General features: G+C 33.2%; 1 protein-coding gene across 1 annotated transcript in view; it reads left to right on the forward strand.

Annotated features, from left to right (window-relative positions):
- Positions 1-15,676, forward strand: part of LOC143052944 (uncharacterized) — a 30,070-nt gene extending 14,394 nt beyond the window's left edge. Inside the window, exons 5-7 of the mRNA XM_076226126.1 lie at positions 6,927-7,138; positions 8,824-8,967; positions 11,075-15,676. Coding sequence (XP_076082241.1) covers positions 6,927-7,138; positions 8,824-8,967; positions 11,075-11,178 — 460 coding nt within the window. The 3' untranslated portion in view covers positions 11,179-15,676. The remainder of the gene's footprint in view (positions 1-6,926; positions 7,139-8,823; positions 8,968-11,074) is intronic.
- Positions 15,677-17,486: the final 1,810 nt, after the last annotated feature.

Consider the following 17,486-nt stretch of genomic DNA (forward strand, 5'->3'; position numbering starts at 1 on the left):
ATAAGTTAATATTGGCAGAATATATGTTCTTATCAATGCTATTGAAGTTTTACTATCTAGACCATTCTCTCCATGGAGGCCTGTACCCATTAAACTGTACATTGCTCTACGTGCTTTCTTTATATTTTCATTTACTGTCGATTCAGCAGAATTTTTGTCAGATTTTTGAATTCCTATGTGTGAGGCGTTCGAAACAATTGGCATGTTTTTTCCATTTAATTTCCAAAATCCATCTTCAATTTCATAAAATTTGCGGCATGTTTTTACTGGAATAATAACGCTTTTTGTAGGCTGTAATAAATACCCTTCTCTTTTGCTAAAATCCAAAGCAATGTTAATCATGGTTTGTAATTCTAGAGGGTTGTTGGAGACAAGTGCTACATCGTCAGCACATGTAGGAGCACAACAATTTATGTTCCCTACTCTTCCACCAAGACCTGATGTACTTAAAATGTTAAGCAGAGGATTAATGTAGATTTTATATAAGTCAGCGCTGAATGCACCTCCTTGACGGACCCCTTGATCAATAGTGAACATCTCTTTTGACATTATATTATTCCATTTGATAAGAGAAGATGCATTTACATATAGATTATTTAGTAATAGTATGGATTGTTCCGTGAAGTCTATCTGGAACATACGACGGATCAAATTAGCATGTACCACAACATCGAAAGCTGACTTGCCATCTAATAAGGCTATGTAGACTGGAAGTTTAAGGTCTTTGCTTTCCCTTTCAAATTCTTCTATAAAAAGTTCACAAATCAGTGGAGACGTGCCCTCAGTGAAACCTTTTTGAAGAGGGTTTTGTGAAATTATAATTTTTGGATTTTCTCTTTCTTTCAATATTTTTTCTATAATTTTTGAGTATGTTGGAGTTATAGTAATTCCTCTATAATTTTTGGCATTTTTTACATCCCCTTTATTTTTGAACACAGGAAATAAAGTTCCGATTTTCAGTAAATCCGGTATGTAGCAGAATTTAAAGCAGATATTCAACAGATGTTGTAAATGTTGTAATAAAGATTCGCTTCCATGGATAAAATGTTCAGCTGTTAAACCATAAAAATCCTCAGCTTTGTTTGTATTGAGTTTTGAGACAGCTCTTTTTATCTCTTCAGTAGAAATTTCCTGATGAATATATGTATCTTTACATTTGTTAATAATATGGGTAGCTTCTTTTTCAATTGAATTTAGATAATTAGTGTCAAAAGAGTTATTGTTGGACTTTTTTGCTAGGTCACCAAAATGTTTATTCCAGCCCTTCATTACATTTTCGGGAGATTGGAAAATTTCTTCATCAACAGTTAGTTCCTCAATAAAGCGTGAAAGTCTACCTCTTATTATATAATAAGTTCAACTGTTCATGCAGTTGGCGGCAATTTCAAATTAGAAAAAGAAATTTTCGTAGCTTTTCAATTTGGAGGCAGGTGTGCAAATTAGCGGTGGTCCGAGGTCCGCGACCTTCCACTTTTGCAAGCGGAATTTCGACTAGGATAGTTGGTTTCTAGCTACGCCCGACTTAAAAGAAAATAAGAAATTACTTTGCAAACCTTCCATGCAAGTCACCAAAGTCTCCAATTAAACGAGCTATAAACTTATTTTTATCATGATTATTCATGACAGCGATGTTCATTTTGTCCAACCGCTAGCTTTATACAGAAAATCGCCGACAAATATTGTATAAATTCGAGTAAAATCGTATCTGATTGTCAAAACAACATTGTAAACACACAACAATGGCGGCCGTGAAGACAAAATTTTACAATATCGGATCCGATTCCGGAAGCAGATAAGGATAATTCCGGGTTTGGCGATCAATTACAAAATAAATCAAAGCAGGTGAAAAAATAAATCTATGCATGGTAAATGAATATAAACACTAGAGTTGTAAACCAAAAGATATATGTGAAAGAAAGAAAAAGCAGAAAAATATTTTATACAGAAACTCAAAATTACTTTTTGACAAATTTTAATTTAAAAATCCAATACAACGTGACAGCTGGGAACAGTATATCTAATAATATACATGTTCATGGTCACAGTCTAAATTTTCTTTATTAGTGATAAATGATGATAATGCATGTGAGATGCTTTTAAAGTGTAAACATACTACTGCAATTTTGAAGGGTCAATTAAAGTAGCTGAAAGTTTCTTTATTTTCACAAATAATGCAACTATATTATATATACCTAAATGTAAGTAAATCATATGATATATAGGTGGCATTCTTTGGGCCACTCTACCCCCTCCTGTTTGATAACTTGGAAACGGTCGAGCTCCCCACCCCTAAACCATATGAGGGGCAGATCCAGGATTTTAGGTTAGGAGGGGCGCAAACTTAAATTTTCGCCCAGCAGAGCGAGGCTAAAAAAAATTTGAGGTAAAATTATCGGAATATTCTTTATTAAGCTGAGAACAACCCATGCTTTGCAAATTTAAGGGGGGTGCAAGCCCGCAACCAGCCCCCCCCCCGCCTGAATCCGCCACTGCATATATTCAAGTATAGGGAGTGGCGGATCCAGCCATTTTAAAAAGGGGGGTTCCCAACCCAGAGTAAAGGGGGGTTCCAATTATATGCTCCCATTCAAATGCATTGATCGGCCAAAAAAAAGGGGGGTTCCAACCCCCGGACCCCCCCCCTGGATCCGCCACTGATAGGACAATATAATAAATAAAATGAAATATAGGGGGAGTCCCTGGAGTTACCCTAACCCCTCCTGTTTGAGAACTTGGAAACGGTCGAGATCCACACCCCTTAACCATATATATTCATGTTTGTTGACAATATGAAAAATCAAATGAAATATAGGAAGAGTCGCTGGGGGTCACCCCACCCTTCCTGTTATACAATTTAAAAATGGTCCAGATCCCCACCCCTAAACCATAATATTCATGTATGGGACAATATAACAAATCAGATGAAATATAGGGAGAGTCCCTTGGGTCACCCCACCCCCTCCTATTTGAGAATTTGAAACCCGTTGAGATCGCCACCCCTGAACCATATATTCATGTACGGGACAATATAACAATTCAAATGAAAGATAGGGGGAGTCCCTGAGGTCACTGTACACCCTTCTGTTTGAGAACTTAGAAATGGTCAAGATCCTTACCCCTAAACCATCTATACTCATGTATAGGACAATATAACAAATCAAATAAAATATAGGGGAAGTCCCTGTGGTCACCCCAACCCTCCTGTTTGAGAACTTGGAAACAGCTGAGATCCCCACACCAAAACAATATATATTCATGTATGGGCCAATATAACTAATTAGATGAAATATAGGTGGAGTCCCTGGGGTCACCCTACCCCTCCTGTTTGAGAACTTGGAAACCAATGAGATCCCCACCCCTTAACCATATATATTCATGTATGGGACAATATAACAAATAAATGAAATGTAGGGGAAGTCCCTAGGGTCACCCTACCCTCAGTGGTGGATCCATAAATTTTCATAAGTGGGGGCCCGCTGACTGACCTAAGAGGGGGCCCGCTCCAGTCACGCTTCAGTGATTCCCTATATATACAACCAATTCTTTTCCCAAAAAGGGGGGGCCGGGCCCCCTGCCCCCCTAAATCCTCTGCCTACCCCTACCTGTTTGAGAACTTGAAAACCGTTGAGATCCCCACCCCTAAATTATATATATATTCATATGTATGGGACAAAATTACAAATCATTTACATTTACTATGGGCAGGTCAGTAAGACCTCAACTTTGATCCCTGTTGTAGTGAACATTTGTCTGATTCGTGTCTCATAACTTTTGTACTATAGAACACAAACTCAGTTTTCTTTCCAGGGAAACCAGTTCATTCATACTATTACATGTTCATACTAAGTCAACTTGAACTTCTAGCAGTCAAATAAAACCAAGGTTAACTACCAAGTAGAACAACTGCAATCATTGGGAACTTGTACCACTGCAGACTCACCATAAAAAAATATACATTGATATATGCATTGCTTTTGAAACCTTGATAACATATAAATTATTTGCCTTAATAAATAAATCATTAGATAAACATGAATGTATTATATATGAATTTTTAATGTTGAGGCAACATTGCCACAGTTTTCATAATAACGGTTGCCTTGGTTTTTGGTTAACTGCCTTCAGCGCTTACAGCGCTTTGATTTAATTTTAGACTAAAAATGCAATTTTAATTTATACAATATTGAGAAAAATCCTGTTTAACTGAAATAAAATTTTTAAAATGCAAGTTTATGTTATTGCGATTATAATCCTGTCGCATTTTTTTGCAATAATAAAAAATGGCAATAATTTCTGAATTTACAGTTGTGTTATATTAACCTTGATTATGACTTTGAATCTTGGTCAGCACAAAATACACTTCTCATTATTTTAATCAAGCGTTCTTCCATTCCATTAAACAGTCTTAATAAATCCACCAACTTTTCCAGAGATAATTTTTTTGATCTACTTCCTTCTGAGTCAGAAAAATCCTATTCATTATTATAATGGGGGGTCTAATTGGGAAGTTTTTGATCACAGATCCCAATTATCGTTTTGTCAGATTCCTGTATCCTGCTTATCATTGTAATGATAATGGTTGTTTCATGTGTCCTGCCCGACTTCTTTTTATACGATCCCAAATATTTTTTGGGATCGTATAATGGTATGATATCGTCGTCATCTGCATCGTCGTCTGAAGACACATTGCATGGTTTCCGGATAATAACTTTAGTTTAAGGGAATAGAATTTTATGAAATTTTTTCAGAAGGTTCAACACCTATAAAGGAAGGTTGGGATCAATTTTGGGGATGATGGTCAGAACCGTTTAGGAATTAAGGGCCCAAAAGGGGCCCAAAACAAGCATTTTTCAAGTTTCAGGATAATAACTTGAGTACAAGTATTTCAATTGCTCTGAAATTATACCGCAATGTTTAAAACCACAAGTAGAAGGTTTGGATTCATTTTAAGGGATTAAGGAATTAAGGGCCAAAAATGGGCCAAAACAAGCATTTTTCTAGTTTCCAGACAATAACTTGTGTGTAAATGTATGGATCTCTCTAAAATGGTAAAAAAATGTACCATATAACAAAGGGGAGACTGGGATTAAGTTTTGTGTTAATTGCAAAAAGTATGAAGGAATTAGGGGCCAAAAAAGGGCCAAAAAGAAGCATGTTTCTAGTTTCCAAACAATCATAGCAATAACTTGTGTTTAAGTTTAAGGGTTATTACCCCAAGAGGGTTTCAAGAAGTTGGGGGGGGGGGGATTTTTTGTTTACCATTTTGTTTAAGGGATTCATTTTTTTTCAAAATTTATCAATTTTGAAAAGTTTCAAGAAGAAATCTTTAATTGCACAGTATTTTGCAATAGGTTTGTTAGATCTTTGACCACATTAATTTTGTGACAAAAACCTATATTATGTCAAAAATTTGATCACAATCCAAATTCAGACAGTATCAAGCTTGAATATTGTGACCAAATTTGCCCCAACTGTTCAGGGTTCGACCACTTGGGTAGTATAAAGCTGCGCCCTGGGGAGCACCTGGTTCTATTTTCACGCATAATTATTTGACTTTCATGCATTATGCTTGCAAAATATCAATCAATCCAGCTTTATCCAAATGGGACCCTCTATGATACAGCGTTACTATTAAACTCCAATGGGACCCACAGTCCACTATGATCATGCATTCTAATCCCTGTAAACAGAATTACATTAAATCTTTCTTTCAATCACTGCCTTTTACTTTGTATTTAAGCATGTTTGACTGTAGAATACTGGAATTCACTTTTTAAGATTAAACACAACTACTTGATAATTGCAAACGTATAATGCTATTGTATTAACTTTAACAGAGTTTTTTTTACTAGTTTTATGAAATATTCTCACATCTGGTATATAGTCATCAAACATCCAAATTGCTTCTCTCATTTTTGAAAACATAACAGCTTGGGATAAAGAGTTTTGCTTATAAAGTGAAGTGAGAGATGTGTTGGCCGTATATAAATAATCTGAGGATACATTGTGATTGTTGCGTTTTAAGGATTACTAAGGTGAAGTTTAGGAATGTGTGTCAGATGTTTGAAATCCTTGTTTTTTTTCCCTATGATACAGAGTAAAATATTTTGATCCATAACACCAATTTTTCTTTTCGTAAAGGACTTTAATAAATCAAAAAAGGTCATTTAAAACCATTTAAGCAGATTCAAGATTTATTTTATTTTATTGTATACCTAAATAATACTAAATGACCAATACCAATTCAAATATAAGGAAAAAGACAAGAATCACCTTTTTCCCACCATTTAAAAAAAAAATCAAATATTTCAAAAAGAAGCTCAATAGCCTATCAATAATTTTAGCTTATGTTGTAACTTAACTAAATTCTGATAATATCAATTTTAAATTCATGATATTTTTTTTTATTTCACCTAAGTTCATCCTTAGGCACTTTTATTTCAATATTTAGAATTATTATATTATGATTAATCGTTAAGAAATTCTTGTTGCATTGATTGAAAAAGTTGATTTTATTTTCTTATTGTTAGATATCTGAATGTATCAAATGTCTTTACAAAGGACAGTTATTATTCAATAAGTACTGTAACTTTAGAAATTATTGTAATTATGAAGAATGGACAAAAAACACAAATTTATTATTATGAAAATCTGCATGGGTTCTTATTATTGGGATACTCATTCAGTCGTATTATTCTCAAATTAGAACTTTACAATAATCTCTGAAAGTTTAGTAACTTGTGGTGTAAATTAACATTTGTATATCATTGCATTGTTTGAACTATGTTTTCTTATAGAAAGATTACTTTTTCTATGTCAATGGCCAGATATTTGAGATTTGGTACAGGTCAAAGGATTGCTAGGGGGGTGGATTTTGGGAGCAGGGGTATTTTCTATGATCATTGTTTGAAATATTATTTTTTTAGATTTAAAAATGACCATCAGCTGGATGAGAATCATACAGTGGTTGCCACGGCGAGGGGGTCATTTGACCATCAGGGAGGAGTGTTGGAATCTCCAGAGACAGGGGTCAGTATCGTCATTCCAGCCGGTGCCATCCCAGAGGGAGTACAACAGGAAATCTACTTCAAAGTCTGCCGTGATAATAATATACTTCCTCCATTAGATAAAGAAAAGGGTAGGTAACTGCCCCCAAAATAGGGAGAAAAAAACATAGACTTATCATTGATTCATTATCATTTGTTAGATTACAAATTTTTGTTAATTTTGTAAAAATGACAAACCACACATTTAAATGTTAGGACACAATGCTTATAACCACAAAACACTGATTACTGTTTTAGAGTTCTGCCCCTTTACAATGTTCTCTTTCTAAAATTTGCCTCAATTACATCTTTTGAAACTTAAACACCACGGTGTCTATCCATATCGGATCCTTTACGCACAATTCAGCGGTATGCAGCTCCTTTGTGAACAGATAACGGATCCTTGCCGTAAAAACAACGTGGTGTTGTTAGAAAGTTATGGATGACAACAAATCAGAGAGGTATTTTGTGTTAAATTCTTAGTTCACGGAACTTTAGAAGGTCAAACTGATCCACTCTTCTTATGACTATAGATAGTTTTAAGAATATCAGGCTATTTTTACAAGAAAAAGTGGGCAAGTGTCTCACATAACCTTGGTTTTTTTTCCAAAAAACTGTGTTTTATGCATGTTATTTCTGTCAATATCGATTTGAATAAACAGTTCATCATTTTTTAATTGCTCATTTCATTTTATTCAGTATAGAAGAGTATACAATAAGCTCCAGATAGAATTAAAAGGCCGTGTTGGAAACGGATCTGGTGCGGTGATCATAAAGATCCGTTGCCTCAAATGTTATAACATTTTGAACTAATTTCAGAAGACTGAACATTAGAATTTCGGTAGATTGTTTTACCCAATAAAAGAACGTCAATTTCTAATACAATTTAGTACTTTTATCAGCAAAAACAGGGAAGAAATGCTTGAAAGTCTGGAAAATGTCAACATCACTTCGCAATTTCAAACAATTGCACTCCCTTGTTTCAGTGATTATTTCGTAATCATAATAGCTAACGAAATAAAATACATCTATATACTTACCTTGATAGTTGGCTTATTCTGCCTGATATTTATTTTTTTGTTGACCAGAGTGTTTAGACAGAATAAAACACAATTTTAAAGGAACGTTTAGATTAACTCACCTTATGTTTACGGCAAGGATCCGTTATCTGTTCACAAAGAAGCCGCGTACCGCTGAATTGCGCGTAAAGGATCCGATATGGATAGACACCGTGAACACAATACTTTTTACTAAAAAAATCAGTTCAAGTTTGAATAAAGTTGGCATCGCTTTTAACGATTTAGAGTTCTGTCCATTTACAAATGGAAAAATTTCGAAAATTTTCATTCCTGAAGTTTGCCTCAACCAAATGTTATGAATCTTATACACAATGCTTGAAACCACAAAACACAGATGAAGTTCCAATTTAGTGGCATAATTTTTTACCGTTTTAGAGTTCTGTCCCTTTACAAATGAAAAAATTGCTAAATTTTTCGTTTCTGTTCTCTTACTAAAGATTGCCTCAACTCAATGTTATGAAATTTATACATGATGCTTTTTATCACAAAACTCAGATCAAGTATGATTTGGGTAGTGTCACTGCCAAAAGTCGGTGACAATAAATTAAAAACAGGCGTTAAACAGTACCAATCAAATCATAAAACATAAGATTATGCTTAGTATTTTATTTTCAGCATCTGCGAAAGATGTAAAAATTTTCTATTTGTGCACACAAAGTTATGAATTCATGTTTAGTTTAAATAATTTTTTTTTGCAGGTGAGACCTTATTATCTCCCCTTGTGATGTGTGGACCTCATGGTTTGAAATTTCTACTACCAGTTGAATTACAGCTCCCCCATTGTGCCTCAGTCAATCCGGAGAGTTGGTCATTTGCTTTAAAGTCCAGTGATTCTCCTTCAGGTTAGTAATTACCCCCTTACTGTGCCTCAGTGAGTTAACATCTCCCCATTGTGCCTTAGTCTATCCATATGACTGGTAAATTGCTTTTAATAAGAAGATGTGGTATGAGTTCTAATGAGACAACTTTCCAAAATTTGTAAAAAAAACAACATTATAGGTCAAAGTATAGGCTTCTACACCAAACAGCAAGCTATAAAGGCCCCCCCCCAAAAAAAAATGAGTAGTGTAAAACCATTTAAATGGAAAAACCAACGGTCTAATCTATATAAAATACTAAAAACACTTATAAACAACATTTACAAAGGCAACTACTGAACATCAAACTCCTGATTTAGAACAGGTGCAAACAAAGGCAGCGGACTTAAACGTTTTAATAGGTACCAACCTTCACCCTAACCTGAAACAAAAGTGAAAAGTCACAATATAGAGAAACACACTATAAGTCTATTTGATACTTTAGGTAAGTAACTTTTCCCTTATGTGTAACAACTTCCAAATAGTGACTTGATGAGTCACCACTCAAATTGTGAGTAATAAATGCATCTTATAGTCTCAATAAGTAACTACTCTCCAATTGATTTACCTTTTCCATCATCACATCATCTTTGTAACATCATTTCAAAAAAGGAGTTGAAGATCAGCTGTTATTAAATGTCTCATTCTTAATACGGTGTCAGAAATGACAAATCAACTTATTTATATTACTATGATGTTAAAAGCCACTTAATCAATTAAATCATAAAACTTAACCAATTTCATGGTTGTCTTTTGATTTAGAAATATTTGTCGATGTTTTGCCCTGAAATAAAAAAAAAATAGACAAAACACAAATTTTCTTTCTTTCTAGTCATTTCAAATACTGCGTATACATCATTAGTTTAAAGGTATTTTTTACAGGTCAGGCAACAAATCATGAATGCAATCACTGCCCACAGTGCTTACAATCTCTTTGATTTTTTTTACAGGTCAGCCAACACATGTATGGAATCTTTGTCCACAGTGCTCACAATCTCTTTGATTTTTTTTACAGGTCAGCCAACACATGTATGCAATCTTTGCCCACAGTGGTTACAAGCTCTTTGATTTTTTTTACAGGTCAGCCAACACATGTATGGAATCTTTGTCCACAGTGCTAACAAGCTCTTTAATTTTTTACAGGTCAGGCAACAAATGTATGCAATCTTTGCCCACAGTGCTTACAAGCTCTTTGATTTTTTTTACAGGTCAGCCAACACATGTATGGAATCTTTGTCCACAGTGCTCACAATCTCTTTGATTTTTTACAGGTCAGGCAACAAATGTATGCAATCTTTGCCCACAGTGCTAACAAGTTCTTTGATTTTTTTACAGGTCAGCCAACACATGTATGGAATCTTTGTCCACAGTGCTCACAATCTCTTTAATTTTTTTACAGGTCATCCGACAAAAGAATGAAACCTTTGTCCACAGTGCTTACACGCTCTTTGATTTTTTTTACAGGTCAGGCAACAAATCATGAATGCAATCTTTGCCCACAGTGCTAACAAGCTCTTTGATTTTTTACAGTTCATCCAACAAATGTATGCAATTTTTGCCCACAGTGCTAACAAGCTCTTTGATATTTTTTTTACAGGTCAGCCAACAAAAGAATGAAACCTTTGCCTACAGTGCTAACAAGCTCTTTGATTTTTTTACAGTTCATCCATCAAATGTATGCAACCTTTGCTTACAAGCTCTTTAATTTTTTTACAGTTCATCCAACAAATGTATGCAACCTTTGCTCACAGTGCTTACAAGCTCTTTGATTTTTTTACAGGTTATTCAACAAAAGAATGAAACCTTTGCTCACAGTGCTTGCAAGCTCTTTGATTTTTTTACAGTTCATCCAACAAAAGAATGAAAACTTTGCTCACAGTGCTTACAAACTCTTTCATTTTTTTACAGTTCATCCATCAAATGTATGCAACCTTTGCTTACAAGCTCTTTGATTTTTTTACAGTTCATCCAACAAATGTGTGCAACCTTTGCTCACAGTGCTTACAAGCTCTTTGATTTTTTTACAGGTTATCCAACAAAAGAATGAAACATTTGTTCACAGTGCTAACAAGCTCTTTGATTTTATTTACAGGTCAGCCAACACAGTGGCAGAATATGAACTTGGCTGGTACAGAAGGAGTAACACAAGGAAGGGTCGGTAAAAGTAAAGTCTCGGTACTCGTAGATCATTTCTGAACAAGACAATCATTAATGGAGGAACAGACGCTTTGTTTAAAGTGAAAAATACAGCTGATTTCTATAAATAGATCATGATGCAAACTGCGTATATATCAGTCCCTTTCTTATAAAACATTTAGATTGAGGCAGGGAAACCTGAACTTTTTAAAAATTAAGATTCAGGAATAGGGAGATAGCTCCTTTTAAACAAATCTGATTGGTGTATGAGGAAGGGGAGAGCACTCTTATAAAGAAAAATAAGGAAGGGGAGATAATTCTTATTAATCAAATCTGATTGTTGAATAAAGAAGGGGAGATTATTTTAAAACAAATCAGTTTTTTTAATGAGTAAGGGGAGATCATTCTGATTGTTGTATGAGGAAGGGGAGATCACTCTCATAAACTAAATTTGATTGTTGCATGTGGAAGGGTTGATAATTGTTAAACAAATCTGATTGTTGTATGAGTAATGGGAGGTCACTATGATTGTTCTATGAGGAAGGGGAGATAATTGTTAAACAAATCTGATTGTTGTATGAGTAAGGGGAGATCACTATGATTGTTCTATGAGGAAGGGGAGATCACTCTCATAAAAGAAATCTGGTTGTTGTTTGTGGAACGGGAGATAATTGATAAACAAATCTGATTGTTGACTGAGTAAGGGGAGATCACTATGATTGTTTTGTAAGAAAGAAAAAATCACTCTAATTGTTGTATGAGGAAGGGACTGTTTGTTATAAGATGTCAGGCAGCTGGAAAGGAACAAACCAGATCCTAGTCAATGTTGTATTGTGTATATTATTTTCTACATTGATATCATACATTTAAATAATTTTAGCTAAAAATACCTTCGTGTCACAACAGTTTTATGTTTTCAAATGAATCTTATTGCTACAAGGGGTCTATTTGAGAGCATATTTCACATGTCATAACTGTATTAATTGTAACAAATATTTAATAAGTGTAAACAATTTATCAACTTTTTCTTAAGATTTTTTATCGTTTTTTCTTCCCTAATTGTGTAGTGCCAACCTTGCAGAAGTAGACCTAAATAATTATCTATATGTTTTCTTGTATCGTATGTAATGACATACACATTTCAAACAACAGTGCCAAAATGTTATTATAGACTTTCAGGAGATGAAAATTGTTTAGTAAATGAAATTTAAAGTCAACATGGTTTATTTTATAAAGAAATTTAAGTTAACTAGTGTTTATTTTGTAATTAAATTGACGTACAACAATGTTTATTTTGTAATGATATTTAGGTTCAACAATGTTTATGGTGTAATGAAGTTTGAGTGCAACAATCTTAATTATGTAATTAGAAATTATTGCGATGGTTTTATTATTGCGAAAAAATGTTTAATTTGAATCAAACAGGATTTTTCTGAATATCGCAAAAATTGAAATCGCATTTTAGTCTAAAATGACAAAATCCCAATAATAAATGCAAGCAATAATATCTGAATTTACAGTATGTAATAAGATTTAAGGTCAAAAGATTTTATACCACATTATAATTGTTTAAAGATGTGATAATGAATATCAATTTGTAAACAGCTTACTTTAAGTGAGTGAATTGTTACTTTTTTTTTGAGGTTGTGAAGATTGTTTGGTTTTCATTATTTTATTTCTTGGTTGTGTTTATAAAAAGATTTGATCAAGAAATTATTTTATGTCTTGATTGTGTTTTTCAAAAGATTTGATCAAGAGATTTGTTTAATATTTGTTTATTTTTTTTTATATGACTATCATTGTCCACAGTTTTTTTTTTTTTTTTATTACACCACTACCCCCTTTACATGCATTGTTATATTGACTCATTGTAAAATGATTTCAGGGGTTGGGAGTTATCTCCCTTTCTCAGTTTGGGAGTTATCTTCCTTTTTCAGTTTGGGAGTTATCTCCCTTTTTCACTTTGGGAGTTATCTCCCTTTCTCAGTTTGGGAGTTATCTCCCTTTTTCACTTTGGGAGTTATCTCCCTTTCTCAGTTTGGGAGTTATCTCCCTTTTTCACTTTGGGAGTTATTTCCCCTCATCATCAAAGCAACAATACTCAGATAAAGAACAAATACATATTTTGCAGCAATACATTTAGTAGTTCAGTTCTATAGTTTATATGAACAATATATTTACACCCATAGCTAGATGATTTATCTCTTTCAGGGCAATTCCATTATAATGAGAATAGGGATAGAAGAAAGTGAAGTTTGACGAGGGTTTTCTTTTGGTTTACACAATATATACAAAATGTGTACATTGTCGGAAATATATAATTTATTGAAAAGAACTTTAGAAACAGGACAAAAAGTAAGGTTCACTACGCTTTTTTCCTGTTTTGTAGTGAGTAAATATACATTTTATTTTCTGACAATGTACATATTGTTTTTATCCTGCAATTTACACCCAGTACTTGAGCATTAGTTTGTTTAAAATCCAAATCATTGACTTTTGAAAAAAATACATGATGTATGCAAAATATCAGAAATAAAATCTCTTGATCTGGAAGAAATTCTGAAACTCATTTCCTACCCTTCTCTGTTCCATTTTAAAGGAAAAGTCCTCAACATAAAAACCTGCATAATCTCACCCCCTTCATTTCTCCATATATACACACGTCCTTTACTTATTAGTTGGCATTCTGCCCATATGATATTGTACATCTTTGTATATTGTCAGGAATAATGGAACATGTATTAATAAATCATGGATTTGAGTATTTAAACAAAATTACATTCTTTTCTAACTTATTTTTTTCCTACAAAGTAAAACCATATCTACCACAATAGGCTTTTTTGAGAATTTCAGAAAATATTGGATCACATTTAGTGCTTTACCATTGGTGAAACCAGGGAGTGGCCCGGGCCTCCCCTTTTGTGGGAAAATTTGTGTTTATTATATAGGGAATCAATGAAGCTTGACTGAGGAGGGCCTTTCCTTAGGTCAGTCAGCAGCCCCCTTATTAAAAGTTCTGGAATCCGCCACGGTTTACAATTCTGATTGGAAAATACTTAATGTTAGACTAGATTTTATATATACAAGAAACAAATGCCCTTGTGTAAAACATTGTTCGTATCCATAATACTACCACTGAAGTTAAGGTGGGGAGATATGTTAAAATTTGTAAATTCAGAAACTATTTTTGTTCCATTTCTATATGGGGAGGGCGGATTTTTTTTTTTAATCTTTAAAAATTAAGAATAAATTATTGTGTTTTCTTGATATACAGTGTACAACTATGTTATTTGAAAAAAATGCAATACCTAATCTGTTCCAATTTTAACATTAATAAAAACATCACAGAAATTTCTGAATTAAGAATGTGATTTATTTGTTTGTGCCAAAGTATTAACGTAGACTGCTGTTTATAAGTTGCATTAAGAATGGTAGATACATACAGTGTACATAGAACATATTTTAAATTGTAAATTTTTAAAATTGTTTTTATTTTCAAATATTTTATTACTGGGATATCTTTGTGTTGAATGTGTTATTGAAAAGTTCAACTTTTCATTTTATAAATTATGGATGGAAATATCTGTATTCATTGCTAAAATAATAATATTAAGCAAGATTTATGAATAAATGAGTGATTTACGGATGTTTCCTCCTCTTTATTTTCAATTTTTGTCAGATATTTAGATTCCTATGGTTTTATCGATGTAATTCCATAATAATTTCTTCTTTGAAAAAAAATACAGTACTAATTTTAGGATAAGTTATGTATACATATTATTATCAAAGTAATTATTCTAGGTTGTATTGTATTCCTTAGCAACATATGTCTGCCATTATGAACAAAATCTAAAATGAATTTTGATTGGTTGTTATTCTGTTGTTACCATGGTTGTGCTTTATACAAAAGTTTATATTTCTTACAAGTTTTACATTTAAGTGATATTATATTAGTAATATAACATTGTAAATAGAGTTTTATACAAAGAAGATAAAGTTTTATTGTTTCACTTTATAATATGATACCAGTTAGAATATTTATTTTCATTGGAAAAGGGGGGGGAGATAAATAGACCATTTCAGATTACACACCCTTGTCTCAAGAGTTGAGAATTTTCCTACAGCTAACCTTCTCTGTGGTTGGACATTATGGTACTCAGTTAATAAATAGCAAGGAAAAGAAGGAAAATCAAGTGCATTTTAGAGGGAAATTACTGATTTCCAATGACTTTGTCATTGATAGGAAAATAAAGCATTATTTTTTTCCCAAAAAATTGGCAATATTTCATTGGGATTCAGTTTTGACAATATTACAACATTTGTATTCATTTTCTATTCACATTTAAAAGCATCAAAACTATGACAGCTGAGGGGGGACATAATTCTATTATCAAGTTAAGTATAAAGCATCAAAACTATGACAGCTGAGGGGGGACATAATTCTATTATCAAGTTAAGTATATGATTTGTTTACTTATTCTTCATCAAAACTATGACAGCTGAGGGGGGACATAATTCTATTGTCAAGTTAAGTATATGATTTGTTTACTTATTCTTCGTCAAAACACCAACAAGAGAGTTGGCAGGTATGCTAAATGACAGCTGAGGGGGGGGGGGCGGGGGGAGGGGGGACATAATTCTATTGTCAAGTTAAGTCTATGATTTGTTTACTTATTCTTCGTCAAAACACCAACAAGAGAGTTGGCAGGTATGCTAAATGACAGCTGAGGGGGGGGGGGGGCGGGGGGAGGGGGGACATAATTCTATTATCAAGTTAAGTCTATGATTTGTTTACTTATTCTTCTTCAAAACACCAACAAGAGAGTTGGCAGGTATGCTAAATGACAGCTGAGGTGGGGGTGGGGGGTGGGGGGGAGGGGGGACATAATACTATTGTCAAGTTAAGTATATGATTTGTTTACTTATTCTTCTTCAAAACACCAACAAGAGAGTTGGCAGGTAAATGTAACATTATAGTCAGCTGGTAATATTATAGTTAGTCAACAATATAGTATGTGCCAGTTGTTGGTAATGTATTTTAAACTGTTTATCTAGGATAACTAACTGGTATTATTATTATAAAGTGTGATTTGTACATCTACCGTTCATTATTCCTATCCAAACCATTGTTAACTGCATATTATCATGATTAATAAAATTTATAAAGATATCATTCTTGTTATTTTTATCAAAGACCTCCCTTTTCTATTTCTTAGATTGATTGATTGATTTGTGATCAATGCAACTTTCAAAACTGTTTCTTGGTGGTCAGTTTATGTTGAGCCTGCACATAGGGATAGTGATCATGTGGCTAAGGTGGCTAACTTATTAAAAGCCTTACATTTTAGATGGTGGATGACATGGATGCTTCATACTTTGTATATAGATGCATTATATTATGAAGTCTCCATCTGTCACATGTCCATTGTCCTTGACCTCATTTTCATGGTTCAGTGACTTTACAATGCTTATTACCACAAAAACCAGATCAAGTATGAAATATGGTGGCGTCAATTTTGGGTTAAGCAATCAAAACCCTATGTTACTGACTTGATATTTAAATCTTCCAAGGATTATCACATATATTTTCCACAAGGTGCAGCAATCATACTGTATTAAATAGGGCTACTTTATTTGGTGAAAGGCAAGATTTTAAGGTGTACATGTTCAACTGGCAGGTGTCATCTGACCTTGACCTCATTTCCTGGTTCAGTGTTCAGTTTAGTTTTTGAGGTTTTGCTTTTTTTTCTAATACAACATGTCAGTCTTACAGGTTTTATTTGACCTTGACCTTCCATTTATTCTGCTAAAAAAAGTAATAACAAGAAGTTATAAATTTCATGCATCTGGCTTCAGCTACATCAGGAATTCTTAAGGCCATACGATACAGTTTTGATCCCGAATATACAAGTTGGTGAAAATTTGCATATAGGCTATTTTTTACCTGATTAAATCAAATATGTCATGAAAAATATACCTTCATATGCTACTTTTTGAGTTAAATGAGGTCGAAATTTTGTATATTTGCTCAAAATTTGGATTTGTGGCCCTATTTTCCTTTTCGAAAGAGAGACATAACTTTTTTGTTTTAAAAGATAAACACAAAATTGTTTTTTGTTAAATAATTTGTAATTTCTGTATTTTATATGTATTCTAACAATTTGTGCATTTTTTGTCTCATATTTATCAAATGGTCATGAATTGAGAAAAAAAAGTAATTTTTTGCTGTATATTTATCAAAATTAAAAAAATTGCACTATTTACAGTTTTATAAAATTTGGTCCACATAATCTCCCTGCAAAATGAAACAAAATGTCGGTTTAAAAAATGAGGGGTCCATGCACTCGTTTTCAAATTAAATCAGTTTG

Source organism: Mytilus galloprovincialis, chromosome 11 (assembly GCF_965363235.1).
Source record: "Mytilus galloprovincialis chromosome 11, xbMytGall1.hap1.1, whole genome shotgun sequence".
Classification (NCBI taxonomy): domain Eukaryota; kingdom Metazoa; phylum Mollusca; class Bivalvia; order Mytilida; family Mytilidae; genus Mytilus; species Mytilus galloprovincialis.